This window comes from Mauremys reevesii, linkage group 2 (genome assembly GCF_016161935.1).
Source record: "Mauremys reevesii isolate NIE-2019 linkage group 2, ASM1616193v1, whole genome shotgun sequence".
Classification (NCBI taxonomy): Eukaryota; Metazoa; Chordata; order Testudines; family Geoemydidae; genus Mauremys; species Mauremys reevesii.
In genome coordinates, this window is record NC_052624.1 from 75394851 (window position 1) to 75414251 (window position 19401).

The 19401-nt window shown below is 40.0% G+C and overlaps 1 protein-coding gene across 3 annotated transcripts in view; it reads left to right on the forward strand.

The window, feature by feature from the left end:
* Window positions 1-18590, forward strand: part of GPD1L (glycerol-3-phosphate dehydrogenase 1 like) — a 33604-nt gene extending 15014 nt beyond the window's left edge. The window contains exons 5-8 of one of the 3 annotated variants that reach the window (XR_005594695.1): window positions 149-261; window positions 10397-10703; window positions 10800-10870; window positions 11264-11370. Coding sequence is in view for 2 of the 3 variants with exons in the window: in XM_039526384.1 (XP_039382318.1) it covers window positions 149-261; window positions 10397-10630; window positions 11264-11370; window positions 15695-15791 (551 nt within the window). In the remaining variant the exon portion in view is untranslated. Of the gene's footprint in view, window positions 1-148; window positions 262-10396; window positions 10704-10799; window positions 10871-11263; window positions 11371-15694 lie in introns of those variants that run through there. The other 2 variants (XM_039526385.1, XM_039526384.1) reach the window with 2 other exon arrangements.
* Window positions 18591-19401: the final 811 nt, after the last annotated feature.

The window sequence follows — 19401 nt, forward strand, 5'->3', positions numbered from 1 at the left end:
GTTAAGAACTATCTTTGTTTTTCCCCACTTCCCCTCCCTCCAACCATCTAACTCCTGCTTTGAAGTATTATGCCTTGCACTAAAAAGCCAGGATAATAAATGAATACATTATTCATTGCTTGCTTCCCCCCTCCCCACCCCCAAACAGGCAGTAAAATCCTGGAGAACGGCCTTCTTTTCAAAGAACTCCTGCAAACGCCAAACTTCCGAATAACTGTAGTAGACGATGCAGATACTGTTGAGCTTTGCGGCGCTCTTAAGGTACAGTTAGCCATGCTGAATTTTTATGACTGGGGAAGGGAGATGGTGGGGCGGGGGAGAGAGTATTTACCCCTAAAAGGTTGTGTCTCTGTGTGTTTCTCTCTCTAAAATATTAAAAAAATACATGCTTTAAAACTAAAATAATTGAACATACAGCTCTGCAAATACTAGACATAAAGCTGGAGAGAGGCATGTGGTTAGTGCATGGACCTCTACATCAAGATATCCTGAGTTCTGGTCCTACCTCTGCCACTTACTGGCTCTGTGGCTTCATGCAAGTTATGCTGCATCTACACTCCTGAAACACTTTCAAAATCCATTCCAGCCTCTAGGCAAGGTCTGTGTGTACAGCAGCCCCTATGCAAGGGGAGAGGAATGTGAAGCTGAAATTAACCTTTTTTGCCCTGGAAACCACATAGTTCCCTTGCTCCCCATCTCATTTGTTTATAGAAGCCGCTTCTACTGGCATGGTTATACCGACCGTATAGGTGGGACACAACTCTGCTAAAACAGTTTTTGAAAGACTTATCCCAGACCAGGTGTTTTAGCAAAGTTATGTCCCATCTATACAGTTGGCTCAATTGTGCCAGCTGGAATGGCTTTGGAAAAAAAAAGAGAGGCAGAGAGCAGTCTAATCAGACACTGCCTGGTTAGGTGTTAACTCCAGTTTTACATTCCTCTTCCCTTAAGTAGGTACTGCAGTGAAGTGGTATAAGGGCTCCTGGAGAGAAGAGAGAGAATAGCAAGACCCTGTGCCCAGATACCAAAGTCTAGGTGAACCCCAGACTGGGAATTTCCTTTTTATCCCTGTCTTTGCTTATGGTACCTAGTTCTGGCTTTTTCTGATAAAGCCTTGCACTTGCTGAGAAATCCTGTGAATTGCTATTTTCATCCTGTCAGGTTAGAGGTAATTTCAGAAGCATGGATGGGGCCTTAGTCTCCCTTGTCCAGTTTCACCACAGGAATAAGCTGGTAGGTTGCCATTGACTTCGCTAGAACTTCATCTACGTAACACCAGTGGTGAATTTGGCCCTCTGAGCCATAGTTTCTCCATCTGCAAATGAGAATAGCAATAAATACATTTCTGGGAGATGGGCAGTAAGTAGTAAACGGACTCCATGAACATGAAATCACAACAGTTTTAAAAAATGAGTTAAAAGTAACCAGGAACTGGACTTGAGTCTGCATTACGCTGCCATTTTCATACTCTTTAAAATGCTTTTTCTCTCCCCTGTTGCTATGTGATGAAAGACCCATGCAAACAATAAGGAAAACAAGCAAACTGACTAAGCACAAATTGCTGTCAAATGCGCACAGAGTAAACCTAAAAATGGAGAATGTCTTCTAATTCCTTCCAACTGTAGCTATTTGCGATGATGGTTGCAACTGTAGTAGGTATAAATATTTTTCAGACAAGAAGTGGGATTTTTTTTTCCATTACCAGTGTGTCCTTCTCAAATAGTGAATGTTGGTTCAGCACTTTGAAGATGTAAAGCACTATATTGTTGTATACAAATCTTGTGCGTGTATTCTCCAAACGTGTATTGGATAAGGTTTATGCAGAATGGCTGAACAGTAAAACAAATATTTTTTCTGTTCTTTCAAAGAACTACAAAGCTGTTTTTCTTCTTTTGTTTTTGCAACTGAATTGTACCGATAGGAAGTGAAGTGTAGCTTAAAATGATTCCTATTGATTTTTTTTTCGGGTTAATTTACAGGAAATTGTTATATATATGTTATTAATGGCTTGGGCCCCTAGCCAGTTATACAATAGTTCATGTTCTCTAATGTTTGTGATGGGAAGCAATTTCACTGAACACAGTCATGTACTAGTAAAGCTACATTTATGATACTTTAGAAAATAACTGAAAAGAAAAATAAAACTCCCAAATATAATAAAGTAATATGTAGTGCTAGTCAGCATAAACACTGTAACGATTAGTAAATGTTACATGAAATACTCTATTTTACTTAAGGGGCTCTTTGGTTCCTGGTTCTGTTAGTCAGACTGAGGTGGTTGTGGGGGAAATCATGGAATCTTAAACTACATTCTGGTAATTTGTAGGAGATGAGGAGCCTGGTTTTCAAATAGCTTTTGCTGTGAATCTGGCATATTTAAATCCTGCTTGAAATTATGTACAAACTCATTGTAATTTTTTTAATTTCATGAAAACCTTTATTTGGGTCTTACCATTTAAACAATGGGTTTTTTTTTTCTTTTTGGTCTGTCATGTAAAGCACTTTTTTTTTCTTTAAACCTAAGTTTTGTGCCAAATTTGTCCTGACTGTGGGTATGTAAACACTTCCATGAGCTGTTCATAATTCAAACATTGCTCTCTTGGGCTAGTGCATTGAGAACCTCAATGTGAAATTGACTAGCCAGTTTACTTTAAGTTTCTAGCCTATTTTTCTTGTCTATACTAAGCAAAATGGGGGGGGGGGGAACAGATAGTGAAATGTAAACTAGGCTACTTTAAAATAGAGCGATTTTTTAAAAATTTGATTAATGGTAATTTATTATTCTTTTTTCTTGTTTTGTTTTTGAAGATATGATTAACCTGGTTGTATCTGTTTTTTAAATAATCATATTTTAGAGTACAGATGGGTGCTAGCATTTAAAATCTGTTCAGGAATTTTCCTGTCTCTTCAATATGGGTACGTCTACACTACGGGATTATTCCGAATTTACATAAACCGGTTTTGTAAAACAGATTGTATAAAATCGAGTGTGCGCAGCCACACTAAACACATTAAATCGGTGGTGTGCGTCCACGGTCCGAGGCTAGCGTCGATTTCTGGAGCATTGCACTGTGGGTAGCTATTCCGTAGCTATCCCATAGTTCCCGCAGCCTCCCCCCCCCTTTGAATTTCTGGGTTGAGATCCCAGTGCCTGATGCGGCAAAAATCATTGTCGCGGGTGGTTCTGGGTAAATGTCGTCAGTCACTCCTTCCGCTGGGAAAGCAACGGCAGACAAGCATTTCATGCCTTTTTTTCCCTGGATTGCCCTGGAAGATGCCATAGCATGGCAATCATGGAGCCTGTTTCGCCTTTTGTGACTGTCACCGTATGTGTACTAGATGCCGCTCACAGAGGCGATTCAGCAGTGGCACACAGCTGCATGCTTTTGCTTTTGCATGATAGCAGCGATGGTTATCAGCCATATTGTACCATCTACCATACCATAAATTGGTAATAAGATGGGCATGGCTACCAGTCCTTTTGCACTGTTCCATTTGCTGCTGTCATAAGTGCCCCTGGCTGCTCTTAGCCAGGCGCAAAGTTAAAATTGGGAATGACTCCTGAGTCAATCCCTCCTTTTTGGTATCTAAAAATAGAATCAGTCCTGCCTAGAATATGGGCAAGTGTACTAGAGAACCACTGTATCAGAGAACCAGAGAGCACAGCTGCTCTGTGTCAGATCCTGCATAGATTATGAGCTGTATGCTATTCACAGGGGGTGCTCCTGCAACAACCCCACCTGTTCATTCCATTCTTCCCCAGCCTTCCTGGGCTACCATAGCATTGTCCCCACTTGTGTGATGAAGTAATAAAGAATGCAGGAATACTTGTTAGTGAGAAATGAGTGGAAGGCAGCCTCCAGTTGCTATGATAGTCCACATAGGACATTAAGGAGTGTGGAGGAGAGGAGCCCAGCATCCTGCTGCTAGTCCAGGGGCAATTGAATCTTTTCTTTACACATGAAGGGTGGGGGCTGATGAAGCTCATCCCCCTGTTGCTATGATGATGATGGTTATCAGCCATATTGTACCATCTACCAGGAAAAATTAGGGCCAGGCGCCCTTGATCGACCTGACCGATGCTAGTACGCATGGTTACCAGGCCTTTTGCACTGCCCCATGTGCCAATAGGCTGATGATGACAATGGGTATCAGTCTTATTGTACCATCAGTCACCCATGGCGGGGGGGAGCAAGGATGTTGGTGTTGAGTGCTGCACCATCGCGTCTATCTGCAGCATTCAGTAAAGATAGGGTGACATGTAAAAGAGTCAAGACAGGATTGTTTTCCCTTTCACTTCTGGGGGTGGGTGGGGGGGTGCGTAAATTGCCTAGCTATGCCCTGACCCACCGCGGACACTGTTTTTGACCCTAGAAGCATTTGGAGCTCAGCCAAGAATGCAAATGCTTTTCAGAGACTGCAGGAACTGTGGGATAGCTTGAGTCCTCCAGTCCATGAGCGTCCATTTGATTCTTTGGCTTTCCGTTACGCTTGCCACGCAGCAGTGCGCTGAGTCCCTGCTATGGCGTCTGTCTGGAGATATTTAAAAAATGATTTTGAATTTCGTCTTCTGTAACGGAGCGCTGATAGAACAGATTTGCCTGCCCTTACAGCGATCACGTCCGCATCGTCCATGCTGGAGCTCTTTTTTTTTATTTTGATTTCGGACTGCATCGCCACCCGTGCTGATCGGAGCTCCACACTAGGCAAACAGGAAATATTCAAAAGTTCGCGGGGCTTTTCCTGTCTACCTGACCACTGCATCCGAGTTCAGATTGCAGTCCAGAGCGGTCACTGGTGCACTGTGGGATAGCTCCCGGAGGCCAATGCCGTCGATCAGCGTCCACACTAACCCTAATCCGATATGTTAATACTGATACTAGCGTTACTCCTCTCGTTAGGGAGGAGTACAGAAACCGGTTTAAAGAGCCATTAAAATCGATATAAGGTGCCTCCTAGTGTGGACGGTTGTGGCGTTAAATCGGTTTTACGCTCCTAAAACCGGTTTAAACGCCTAGTGTAGACCAGGCTTCAGATTGGGAATCACATCACGGTAAATTGGTGAAAATTGGAGCTATGTAATTCCCCTCTTTGAAAAGTGAGGGGAAAAACTATGTGATCCATGACGACAACATGCTATACTGTGAGGGTACTGTTGTAAATAAAGAGAGATTCTGACCTTAACTTCTGCAGCAGTGCCTATTTTAATTGTCTGCAGTACCATTGCAGACTGCAGTCTTGAATACAGTAGAAGGCATATATTCCATCCCAATACTTGCTTTTGGAGGAGGAATTAGTAAAATGCAACTACAGTATTTATTTTAGAGTATGTGAGGTGCTTACATGATTCTGGTTTCTGCAGCATAGTTTAAACAAAGACTTATGAAAACAAGATCTTTATAATATTCCAGCTTTATTTCTTGCATAATATACTGGTATACAATAGAAGATTAGTTTCATTCCTTTCTCCTCCCTCACTCCTCCAAGCAGGGATGTTTTCAATATGGATGATTGCCTAAAGATTGAAAGGAACACAGAAAATAAGAGCTTTGAACAACAGCATTCTTCTGACTGATAATTTTACATTTGAAATTGTTCTGAAGTACATTTAAATGAAGACTAAAAATGGCTATCACAGCTGGGTGATCATGAGAGAACATCTGCTGTATTGCTGTTCAGACACATGTTCTGAATATCTACTTCACTTGCTGTATTTATTTTCTCTGACAATGGGCTGATGGAGATATTTGGAAGTATAGAAGATTGAGAGCACTGAAATGGTAGCTCTCAGAGTGTTTGAAATGTGAGTTGCAGTTCCGTCACTGGATCTAGTTGTATCAGGGAGAGAGCTAGAAATGGCATTAAACAATAGCTTGCTGGTTTTGTGAACAAGGTATCCACCAGTTTGTTCTGCATCAGTAATGGTTCCTGTTATGAAATGCACTGAGAATTAGACACATAGGCTTTAAGGCTAGAAGGAACCATCGTGGTCATCTAGTATGGCCTCCTGCAAATTGCAGGCCACAGACCCTCACCTACTCCTGAAATAGACCCCTAATTTCTGATTGAGTTACTGAAATCCTCAAGTCATGGTTTAAAGAATTTAAGTTATAGAGAATTCCCCGTTTACACCACTTTAAATCTGCAAGTGACCCGTGCCCCATGCTGCAGAGGAAGGCAAAAAAACAAAAACAAACCAGGCCGGTCTGACCTGAAGAAAAATTCCTTCCCAACCCATATATCTGTTGTCTCACTCCTTTCTGCAAAACAGTATGTGTAAGCAGAAGGGAAAACAGGCTCTAATACTTGTATGAGTATCCTTAGACACCAGCTCAGGTTTGCAGCACAGATGAAGGCATGAAATCTTACATGTATTACACTCTGCTTTTACTTTTACTATCAACTTAATTGTGGACGGAGAGTGTGTGGTTTAAAAAAAAAAAAAAACCTCTGAAGCCATATGCATCAGCACGATGAGGGACTCCATAAACTTACTGTCAAAACCAATGTTGGACTGCAAGTTTTAAATTATTCTTCATTGGCACTGACCCTCACGTTACAAAATGCTCATATGGTCATCAAAGTCTGCAGCTGTAGCATATGCAATATGTGTAGTCTTTTGATGATAATCAAACTTGCATTTCTGAGCGACTCTGTGTGATCACACTGAGTTGCTTATGAGAAGATGACTTCCCCACCTGTTCTACAATAGTCCCTAAACTCTGGGTAGGATCAAAACTCAACCATCTTCTTGGGCTTCAACTTTAGATTATCTTATTGCTTAGATGTCTGTTAAAGTCCAGTCCTAGCTTAGATCTGCTCTGTCTACTACTTAGATCCTCTTATCCCAGACTCAAGATACCTCTCTCAGGGCAGACTCATTTAGAAGAACTTCCTCCTTTTTTTTTTTTTTTATTCACTCCAGTTGCTGGGCCCTCCTTGCTTACTTGAGATAGCTGGCAGATAGTGGTGTTCAAAGTTGAGTTGTTGGCTCCTGTGTGCTAAGGTGCCACCATGGAGTGAGACCCAGAGTCACCTACAGGTGACCTTTTTTTAGCGTTTGTTTAAAGAAAAAAAAAAAGCTTTTCAGTAGTTTTATTTAATGTATTTATTTCATTTTAGCTTGGCTAGCTTGGGGCATTGAGTTGCTCGTATTTTTCAAGTCATCATTAAGGCAACATTTTAAAACCATGAACCTGCAAAATAGAATTGCTCCAACTTTGCCTCCAAAACTCCACAGCTGTCTGCACAAACAGGTATTTGCATAGGTAAATTGAGTATTTGAGCTTGCAAACAGATAGGCACATTTCTATTGTGCATAAATATGAGTTCCTGCAAATGCAATGGATATGCATGTAAATGAAAATATAGGGGTTTTAGTGATGATAGAGCTCAGGATATCTGTGCTGCTGCATATTAATGTCATGTATATTAAATCTCATAGGCAGCAGATGGTACTGGAGCTTGCATCTGTCAAATAATTTAATGGAACCTTGTCAATAGGGAAAAAAGAGTTTATTGATGGCAGCAAAAGGCAAAGGAGCATCTTAACTGTCAGAGTAGGGACCACTAGAGTGTATGTTAACATTGCTGTTATAAATTAAGGAGTGACCGTGTGGCCCAGTAGACAGAGCATTGCACTGGGACTCAGAGGACCTGGACTCTGTTCCCGGAACTGCTAGTGGGTGGGTTTGAGAAAGTCAATTTACCTTTGCATACCTCAGTTTCCCCCATTTGTAAAATGATGATGATACTGACCTCCTTTTGTAGAGTGCTTTGAGATCTACTGATGAAAAGCACCATGTACTAGGTGGTGGTATTATTATTAATTATTATTATTTATTTGTCTTCAAAATAAGATGCTCTTGTCTTGCACAGATCTTCATTAAACTGATCTTCTACTGGTCTCCAACCTTTTAAGCTAGAACAGAGGTTCTCCAGTTGTGATTTGTGGAGCACCTGGCTGCTCTTGGTGAGAGCTTCTCCTTCATATATCCAGCAACTAAATTATATTAAAATAAAACTGAAAGTGCATAGTGCTTCCCAATATCGCTTGCTGGAGTTGCCATATGGGTGTTCTGCAATAGGAAAGGAGGTGTCTACAAGACACTCTGTGGACCATGTTTCCGTACACTAAGAAAAATTTGAGAGCTCCTGAGCTAGAAGTTGGCCCAGTAGCACCTTTGCCCAAAACACATAGAATATCACAAAAACAACCAAATATTTTCATGCATGCTTTTAAACTTCCTAACTTAGTCATGAACAAGCTTTCTTCGTACACGTCCATTTTTCACTGAGGACTGTAAAAGAAACCAAGCTTGATATTTCTGCCTAAGATCCTGCCCCCAACCTTTCTTATTCCTCAGCCATCTGTATTCAAGACAGGCTGTTTTTCCTTTTGCCTGCATGCTGCCTGAGTGCCAGCAGCAGGATAAATGAGAGCTCAGGAGAGAGAGTTTTCCTTGCTCCCAGCTCCTGTACCCAGCACCACAGTAATCCCTGGCAGCCAGGAGGACCAGTTTCAGGGGAAGTCCTGCTTAGCCTTGCAAGCTTGGGGTGGAGCATTCTTAGTCAGTTGGTGGAGGTAGTGCATGTACAGTCCAGTTGGCACAAGATCTGTGGTGGTGGGGGGCGGGAGAATGTTCAGTTCTGAGGGACTCTTCAATGAATTTAGTGGCTGAACTCTTTCAAGTCTATACTGAGCACGTGTGAACTGAGATTTTTCAGAAGCTTATAACTTTGCCAAGTTTAAGTGAATTTTCATAGGGACAGCACAAGGCACAGCCCTGGCATCAAGACAAACTCCCTGCCAATTTGCAGGCCCATTTCAAAGCATTAGTTTCTGAACAAAACAGCTGTGGGGTCTTTTTTTAAATATGTGCAAAACAATGTGGTTTTTTCCCTAACCTTATTCTGAGAAAAGGCGGAAGCATTTCTCTGATGCTTCCCCAAAAATTGAGCCTAGGGCAGACACTTGACATGGAAAATTTCAGCCCAGATGGTTAGTTTTGAAGTTATAACTGGAAACAGAGAATAATCAAACGTGTTAGGCAAACTTAACTATAGGCATTGCTACCTCTGCTACCTATAATATGACAATTCTCTCTCAACATATATATTCTTTCATTAAGGAGAGGTCCGAGAAAAGTGGAAATACATAATGCGGCATGTGAATTCATAAAGTAGCTGTATGAGGCTATGATATCCCATGTGTACCTACGTTATGAGTCCGTATGTGTTAATCACTTCTTCATTACTTGCAGGCTATGTGTCAGAATGTGCAATGGCAACATTGTAGAAAAGGTCTAACAAGCTGATGCTTTCAGAATTAAAACATGCACATTGTTTTCCCTGGTCAAGCTGGTCAAGGCCTGCTTAAAGCACTACTACTAGCTCTTCTGTTCCCTCTGACAAACAAATAATGAAAGACAAAAGCAAACAATTTAAGCACTCTGGGTCAAATTGTGGGTTACCTGGGCTGAGCAGCTTTGAAGTAGAGAGAGTAAACAAAGCCAAAATAGCAGAAATTGGAGGCTCACTTCCACCATTTATTGACATACAGTCTAAAAAATAGTGAGTGTCCGGCAGACAAATGGTTGGCACCTAAAGGGAAGTTTCATGCTATATCTGGATCATACTGTTCAAAAACTGCAGCACGAATATCATGGAGAAACACCATAAAGCGATACTGGTTCTTTCTGCATTAAGCTCTGCTGTAGTGTCTCCAAAGAAGACAGTAGTGTCAGACGTGATCAGTACACCTGGGAAATGTATTCATCTCACACGTCCCCAGAAAATCTCTCTAGTTTGGCCAGAACAGCAGCCTGGGCTAGTATCAGAGAGCAGGGGTGTAAAAGATGACAGAGAGGGACAGATTGGGCAATGCAATGTGGTTACAGCTTCCCCTTCTGGGGAGGTGAAAGGGCTCAGCGCTGTTTAAAAAACTTGTAGAATTAGCCAAACAGCAGCTTGGAATCTCCTTATGGAGAAAAGGATGTAGCAGCTGCCAGTGAAATATCAGCGGAGTCCAGGAGCACAAACACCATCTCCCCTGCCTGGGGTGATCTCACTCACGCTAGAGCATAATGATTGCTCTAGCTGTGTAGGTTATAGACCCCCATTTTGACCAATGCAAAAGGATGTGTTCAAAAGCTCCCTGCGCTACCTTGGCTGAATTTGGTTCTTTGGTTTTTTGACTTCCCTTACAGTATTCTCAACTTTAATCTTGTATTCATGTTAGCTTTTGTACCTAATCCAGCCATCTATCTCACACAAGCAAGCAGGTGTTTGTATATGTAATTCTTACCAGAACACTTGCACTCTCTTCCTTTGTGACTTCAGAGGTGCTCTAAGCCGAAACTGATTTGCTTCCCACTGTTTTTTCTCCTTTCATTAGAACATCGTGGCAGTGGGAGCTGGGTTTTGTGATGGCCTTCGCTGTGGTGATAATACCAAAGCTGCTGTTATTCGACTTGGCCTGATGGAGATGATTGCATTTGCAAAAATCTTTTGCAAGGGACAGGTGTCTATTGCCACTTTCCTGGAGAGTTGTGGAGTCGCTGATCTGATCACAACGTGTTATGGTGGCCGCAATCGAAGGGTGGCTGAAGCATTTGTTAAAACGGGGAAGGTATTGTACCCAGGCCTGTCTTCCTCTCTGTGTGATGGCTAGCATTGCAGAATCTATGTCATAGGAGCACCAGGTTCAGTGTTGACTTATTAATATACGGTAATACTGTAGTTATACTAGTCACACTGTAATCCATTAACATAGTCTTGTCTCTCCTTTTGTCCTTTAGTGTGTTACCATAGAGACAGTGTTGCAAAGCTAGAATGAATGAGGCAGTTCCAAAGAGAAGGAGAACTGGAGGTAGGGAGTAGGGGAAAGAGGAAATTTACACACAAGCATGTAGGTAAATACTGCTATGAAAACCTTAGGCTGCTTTTGGAGGGAGTGTTAGGATCCTGCAATGACACTAGCCAGCTTCTCCCATCAAGTCTTCACGCATCTTAACACTCACGTTGAGTGACTGTTCATTTAAGATTTTAGTTCTACCACTGTCAGCTGGGCAAACTTTGGGAGCTGTCTCCCCATGCTGAAGCAGTGGGGTCATACAGCAGAGGAGAAGACCCTTATCAGGGTTTAATAACCTTCTTCTTCATAATAATAATCTTCAAAATGATTTCTTAGGTTGGTAAAAACCTTGTCATGATTAACCTATTTTTTTAATTATTATTATTTATTTTTTTAAATACTGTTAAGTCCATTGAAGAACTGGAGCAAGAAATGCTAAATGGTCAGAAATTGCAGGGACCACAGACTTCAGCAGAAGTATATCGTATCCTGAAGCAGAAAGGAATGGTGGATAAGTAAGTAAGAGGATGTGGGCCTTTCTTTTGTTTTGTTTTCCCCTCCATTTTTTAACTCTTAGCTTTTTGATCATGCTGAGACTGTTTCCTGAACATAAAAGCAAAAAGGTAAAATGCTGACAAAGTGACATAAACCCCAACAAAATGCATACATTTTAAAACAGCTAGATTAACATGACTTTAGTGTATATACTAGAACTAATGGTGTGGGAGCCTATATTTAAACACTGAATGCTATGCAATTTAATCCTCCATTTACTCAGAGATATCGTGGTGATCCCTTCTGCCCTAGGCAGGAATAAGGTAATGTAGGAGAGAGGAGGTGCCCTAGGCTTTAACATGGAATTTCCTAATCATATGGTTTGGCACCCATGGAAATTCCCATAGAGATAGGAATTCTACTTCCTTACTGCACAGATCTCAGGGATGCCCCTTGCCTCAGCTCTGCTGCCTTTTCCTACTGGCTGTTGCCTGCCTCTGAACAGTATGACTCTAGCAGGAACCTTGTTTCCATTCGTTTCCCCTCCCAAGGGCTTCCCCTGGATTGTCCTGCTTATACACACCAGGGTTGGGTTATGCAATGCGGATCAGAAAGCAGCATAACTTAATAGAGCAAAAGCAGAGGTTGTTGGGTTGGGTTTTGTTTGTTTTGTTTTGTTTTTTTCTAGGGGAGTGGGAGTGGGAGGGAGAATCCTGAGGAGCCCAGCTGGTTCCCCTCCTCTCTCCAACTTGGTAGAGTTGGAGTTCCCATGAATGGGTTTCCATGGAGTCAGGAGATGGTGGAAGAGTATGCCACAGAGGCAGAATGTGGATGAGAGCATGGGGCCATGAGTGCAAGTGTCTAAGAGGATATGGCCTAGGAAGCATAGTGGCATGTTTGATTTGTCTTTGCCTAGTTTTGACTTTTAATTTTTTCCCAGAATAATCTTGAGTTTCTCAAAAGGGAAGTATTTAGTTTTTTGACAAATTTTGTAGCCATTCCTGATGACTTGCCTAGAATAATTGTCCTGGTGACTATTGTTCTATTAATTGCTGCTGATTATAATTCAGAAATTAAGATTTGTGGCTACTAACAGAGTAAAAATAAAGACAAAATTGGTATCTTTCTGAAATTGGCGGGGTGGGTGGGAGGGATACTTCTGAACTCAGGGCCTGATCCTGTGAAGTGCTCAGCATCTTTCATGGTCTTGCTAAGTGCCTTCACCTCCCACCAACTTCCTTAGGAGTTGATGGTATAGCACCTTGCAGGGTTGGGCCATGGGAGAAAAGTTGCATCGGTTTAACAATGCTTGGTCCAGGTTATAGTCTCTGGAATGTATATCCTGTTGACCCTAGTCAATCAACCATGCTATGTTTCTGCATCGGCTGTTTGGCCACTGATTTGTACAGCTTAATAGTGCTTATTCCAAATCACTTAAATGAAACTGCATACAAAAATTGTAAGATATGTCTAAAGGATGGCAGCTCAGTGCTCAAAAAGGAAAATACGGCATTTGGTATATTGGTTTTTGGTGTTTGCTAGACGACAGAGGAACTGAAAACTTCTGAGGCAAAATTCCACCATTTAATCCATATTCACAACTACCCCAATAGCCTGTCTGCAAAACTGGTTGGGGTACTTCCGGTGCAATGTTAGGGACTCAGTTTCAGGTTCTCTTCAGTACATGATGCATTGGTTCTCACTGGTAAGTTATTGGAATGCAATGAAGAGTGAACTCCCTGATGCAAAAGGGAAATATCTTATCTGCATAAGATTATAACTCTCACAGCAAAGCTGATAAACAAGGGAATAGTTTGTCAAGCCTGATGTATCTTCTTGTTAGTTTCATATATAACTTAAACATATAAACAGGCATTTACTTAAGGTCTGTGTTAACTCACAATATTGCAGAACTGTAAACAAACAATAAACTAAAATATAAAGCTGAGCTTCTTAATAAACCCTGTAAACAGAAAGACCACCCAGTATCTTTCTTGCTGGTAAAATTTCTTGCTTATCTCCAAGGAAAGAGAGCCTTGTTACTAAAATTCAGTTTAACTGACCAGCTGTATGTAGTGGCTGCTTTCATCTCATAGAAGAGTCAGAAGCATGGATGTTAGCTTAGATATTGTGGGTCTCTTTCCTTTGTGACTCCTAGTTTGTGGTAAACTAGAATCATCTAACTTAGTATTTCCTGGTTCAAAACAAAGCAGGTTGTCCTGATGTCATTTATTCAAGAGATTCTGCATGTGCTTGATTCCTAAAGCAATATGTAGTCTGTGTTTAGTAAGACTTGGAATGTGTTTTCTTCATCTCTCTTCCTTTTTTGGATGAGGCAAAATCACAAAAATGAACAGTTTTGTCTGTTGAGTGGGAGTCCCTTCTAAAAATTATTTTGGGCAGTTTTTAAAGTACAATTTTTTTCATGCACCATCTGCTTTTCAGTGTTTTAGTACTTGCTCTAAAAATAAGGCACATAAGTCCTATCTCTGCAACATATGCACAATTAAGCTGGTTGGGGGAAGAAAGATGTTTAGAACAATTGCATTCAATACTTACTATTTGTAATGCTCTCTTAGACATCTTCAAATAACTTTTTATTTTTTTTATTTTTCTGCTTTTCCATTTGGCAAGCACAGAGCTGAACACAGCAGTTTTTTTGAATCTAGATGACCTGAAGTAGGCTATTGTTTACTTCTCTGCTTTTGTCCTCATCCTAAAGTGTAATTTTAAAAACTCATGCACATTTTTACTGGGTGCATTCTTGGACACACCCTGTGTGTAAAATAGTCAGTATTTGTGGATTGTGTCAGTTAGTGAAGTTATTTCCAGCTTGTTGTTACACAGACCCCCTTCTCATTCCCACTATTGCACCTATTGGATGCTGAATGATCCTTTTTTAAGGGCATTGGCTTTTAATCTAGCCTTCAAACATTTGCTTAAAAACTGTGTAGTACACTGGTGCTTTTTAAAAAAAAAATGTAAAGCATAGGGTTGAAAGGCTAGTAAGGGTAGAATTTAGGCCCCAGTCCTGCAAACTTCTATGCAGATGCATAGATCTTTGTCATATGGAGGCACGTAGAAGTCAATGATACTCAACAGAGTTGCACTTAGCAGGATCAGCATGTATATTTACAGTGTAAGTTGGCTATAGAACCTTCATTTGAAAGGTAGTTGCAGAACTAACCCCTTTAATGTTCCGAGATGCACATTTCACATGTAGTATACATGCTGTTCCTGCCTGTAGTATTGTCGTCATCATTAGCTTAAGCATTGTCATTTTTTTCAGTAAAGTGCTTCTGAATTGTGCTCACAGAAATATTCTCTGTGGAGAGTAATAAGTTGGTATTAAAATGTTTTGAAACAATGGTCCCGTCTTAAATCAGGTAACTTCTCTGAACATCCTGATAACTAGCAATGCAATAGCTGTGCCCCTTTGAAGCCTACTTTTGTTTCATGAAAGTACAGTATGTCTTGTTCCAATCTCTAGTAATGGTCACACAGTGATGTCAATTTTAGGCCTAAAATACAAGACTTTATATTTTAAAACAAAAATCCCCTAAGGCCAACAGAAACTTTTTTTTTTTTAATTCCTACAAAAAGTTTCCAATTGATTTTAAATGTTGCATTGTGGTGCTTGCAACTTAAACACTGCAGCCTTTGTTTGAGATCTAGAAAGTGAAATTGACTAGGTCTGTTTTCATTGTCCACACTGAATATAAAAATAAATACATTTAGATTTTTAAAAATTCTTTGTTTTTAATAGTCTTTAATGTCAGTAAAACACACATGGAAGTTTTATTTTTGAAAACATGGCCAACTTAAAAATAAATTAAATAAACAGTCAGGCTCCTATTTATTTTAAGCATCCTAAAACCCATACTTAACTTTAGACTTACATTTGAAAATTTTGGTCTATGATTTTTATCTGATGGGATCTCTTAAATTGTGATAGCCTAATTTTTTTTTTATTTTTTTTTACACTTGATCATTATTCAGAAAGGTTGATGATCTTTTCTGTTTGTAGCTGAGCGTGTGATAAGATAATTGCGAAAAGGATATTGGTAAGCATTTGTTTTAATTTGTGAAATAAGTGAACCATGCATAACAATGTTGCAGGATCCAGTATGGTTTGATAATGATTAGGCTTTTGAGGGCCTGACGTATTTCAGAAATGTATGTAGGTATTGTATACATTCTGCACTCATCACCATAGCATAAGTGCCTTGTAAATTCTAAAAGAAACGCACAGATTCTCAGGTGCTCTCTTCTCTACCTAACAAGTCATTATTGAGTAATCTTATGTTGCTTTTTACTTTTTTCTTTTTTTCTTTTCTTTGCTAGGTTTCCACTGTTCACTGCCGTATATCAAATCTGCTATGAAGGGAAACCTGTCCAAGAGATGATATCCTGTCTTCAGAGTCATCCAGAGCATATGTAAAATGAATTGGGCAATTATACTAATGCAGCTTCTGCCTTTCAAATTCATATTTGGGTTCAAGTGGATGTAAACATTAGTCAACCATATGAATGTATATGAATTTCTGTAGCTTTTTTGACACAATTTAAAATTGTAATGCAGTGGCTGTCATTTTACTGGCTAAAAAGCAGATGTTTTAAAACTTGCACTATATATATATATATAAAAATATGTATGCATCTATTTGTGTTTCTATAGTACAAGCCATAAACAACATTTAGTAATCTTTAATGAGAGAGGAATTTCAGAATGAAAGACCCAATCCAGTGCACACTAGAAACAATGGAAGGAATCCCATTGGCTTCAATGGGAATTGGATTGGGCCCTGATAGCCCCAAGAGCGTAAGCTATATCTTCTAGAACTTGATTTTACTCTGTAATACACATCAAGACTTTTTACATGTTTGCATGCTTTTTGGCGATAGTTACTTTAAGCAATATTAATGAAAAGCTAGTTGTAGCAGTTATTCAAGGAGGGAGTAGGGGAATGGCATTTTAAGTAACTGCATTTAACAATATCATATGATTTTTAGACAGTCTCAAAATATCAGACTAGTTCAAATCAATTTTAAAGGGTATTTAATCTTTTAAGTGTAACATTTTAAAAGGGTACATTACCTCCCCCTCCATTTTTTATCCCTTTCTGCTTTCAGTTTTGTATTTCTCTCTTTCTCTTGCTGTTCTCGAATTCTAGTAGGAAGGACAAGCAGGAGGATTTTACCAGCACAAACTCTAGCATAGGGGCCCTGTGGTTCATCCATGTGCTGTGTGATTCCATTTATTTTATTTTAGGCCCATTCTTGTGGTAGCCACTGCCCAAAACTGTCACGCTCTTCTAGTTTAACCTTCAGCTGCATACCACACATTGGGGGAATTCCCAGTACTTCAAGTTTGTGTTGTCTGTTGTCAAATGAATTGTACACCTTCATGCTAACTGCATTCATTTCAGTGCCTACCAGTGCCTGATGTATCAACTGGTCTCTATTGACTCGATCCAACTTCTACTGAAGTAAATGAAAAAGTTCCCATTCTTTAATTTGGAAGACTTCTGTGGGGATTGGATCAAGCCCTTTCCGACCAATCTGCCTGAAAGCTTCTCACAGTCCATGCTGCCTCTGTCTGCTCCCCTTAAGGAAGGAGGGACTGAGAGAGGTTTTGAAGGAGGTTAATTTGAGTGCTTCTGTTGCACAACTCTTGGGGTACTGCGGGAATATCCCTTTTAGGAAGATTTTGAGGCAAGAAGCAGGGATGGATGGATCTTTCTGGCTTATAATTTTATTTTATTTAAAAGAAAAAAATAAATCTAGCCTTAAGGAACAGGCATATGGGTCGGCACATGAAGGGACAACCCATAGTTGAGACCTGGGGAATAAAGTTTGTCTAGAGACTGATAGAGGTCAGCACAGAGCTAATAAGAGAAGTCTTGCTATTTGGAATACACACTCCTAATCCCTGAGCAAGATAGGGATTGATTACTACTTGCTGTTACCAGCTGTGTTGTTTACAGACCAAGAGCTTTGAGCATGAAGCCTTTATGAAGCTTTAAGATGTCAAGGTATAGGCCTAGGAGTAGCAGTCACCCTTGCTTAAAGTGCATTATATAGCTTTGGATATTTTTTACTCTGAAATAAGAAAGAGCAGTAATGTAGCTTCATGTAAACAGAAAAATATTTTGGAACAGGGGCTGGTATTTTGCATATGCCAAACCAACCATTATGTTTTAAATTATTTTTAGAGGATCATGTGAATGTCTACAAATATGCAGGGCTATAAAAGATCATTTTATTGGGGATGTTTTGTCTTATTTTTCTGAACATGGTGCTGAATAATGGAAAGGGTTAGGAGTTAGTTTGAAATGTATGGGGCAGTGGGATTTTGAGAATTAAAATCTGATAGAACTGGTCTGTGAGAGATTGTTTGTGCTCAGACCATTTAAAGGACATTTTAGTAGTTGTAAACGTTGATATATTAACGCACATATGAAGCATACACTCCCCATTACAGCATTACTCGCAATGGGTTTGCTTATGTTAAATTATACTTTAAAAAAAACACCAAATTGGGTGGATTTGCCTTTGTATTTTATTTTTACATATTTGTAAGATACATAAAGGGCTATATAAGCTAAGTAGTGAATTATATGTACTGTAGCATGGGTTTTTTATTATTTGTTTATTCTCATGCTCTTTCCTCCATAAAGGAGTTCTCTATGATGTCCTTTTTTATGTAAACCCAGTCAGTGACAGAGCCAGGGGGAGGTTTGTATATTGAATCATTTTCTCAAATCTACAATCAACTCATTTTCTCCCTCCCCCCCAATAAAATGCAAAACTTCTGTAATTAAGGAATTTATCTTGTTTTCATTTCTGTAGATATTTATTATTCCACCATTTCTACTTTTTTTGTTGTTGCCTGAGAATTTTGGGCTTGGCATTATTTTTTTCATTAATATTTACTACTAATTATGATACTGTGATATAAATATCAGCACTAAAGGCTAAGGGCCCACTCCTGTGAACAGTCTTTTGCTTGCTACTGGGCATAGTCCCATTGAAGAGACTCTGCCCAATAATAACTTTTTTCAGGATCAGGTCCTAAATTTTTATCTTTCTTGACTAATTTATTAACAAAAATCACTAAGGGAACTGCATTCAGTTTTCTGATAGTACCTAACTAGCCCATTACACATCTACTGTATTGTTTAAGGATTGAAAATGGATACCTTTGAAAGCTTAGTACAATAAATATTTTGTCTTGGAATCACTTGTTTTTAGTGTTCATTTTTTATCACCATGCTTTCTTTCTCTTGTTGACACTAAAGATGTAATGAGGATAGATATCTGAGACTGCCATACAAGGGGCTAGAGTAGTTTACTAATTGTCATATAAGCATCAGTGTTTTCATTTATAAATTGTTTTGCTAGCACAGTCTCGAGTGGGGCCGATCAAATAAAACAAGATGTTCTCTGTGGTATGAACTGCGTTATTGTCTTTAGTTCATATAACTACCGTGTCATCCACTAGAGGTCGCTGCTGCACAAAGTTCTACAGGGGTCTGCTGTAGATTGCATGTTTTCTCTTTAACATTTCCTTGAAGCTCTTCAGTGCCTTGTGCAAATAAATTCTCCATCTTGTTATTTGAGATTGAGGAGATGAACAGGTTCACCCCCATCTCGTGCAGGATAGAATGGATGAATCTACTGGAGGGGAAAGGAGAAGCTTGCCGAAATAATTGACATCCCACTAAAACAGCTAAGGCCCCTACATGCAAACACTACTCAGCTGATGCCTTCTCACCATAACGTGTTAGGCCCAGGATAGCAGTTGTACTTATGTCATCCTGTGACAATCCTTTGCAGGGTGGGGAAAAAAATCTATTAGAATTTATGCTGATCCTGTCCTCATTAACTGCTGCACAGTTTACTGTGAACTTTCTTCCCCAGTTGGAGATGGTTCACTTACAGGCGGGGCGGGCAATGGCAGCATGGCTCCTAATGAAGTTGTACTCACCTGTGTGATGAGACGGGAGTAGTGGGCACAGGGTCTTTCCTTGCTCTCTGGACAGCTCTGT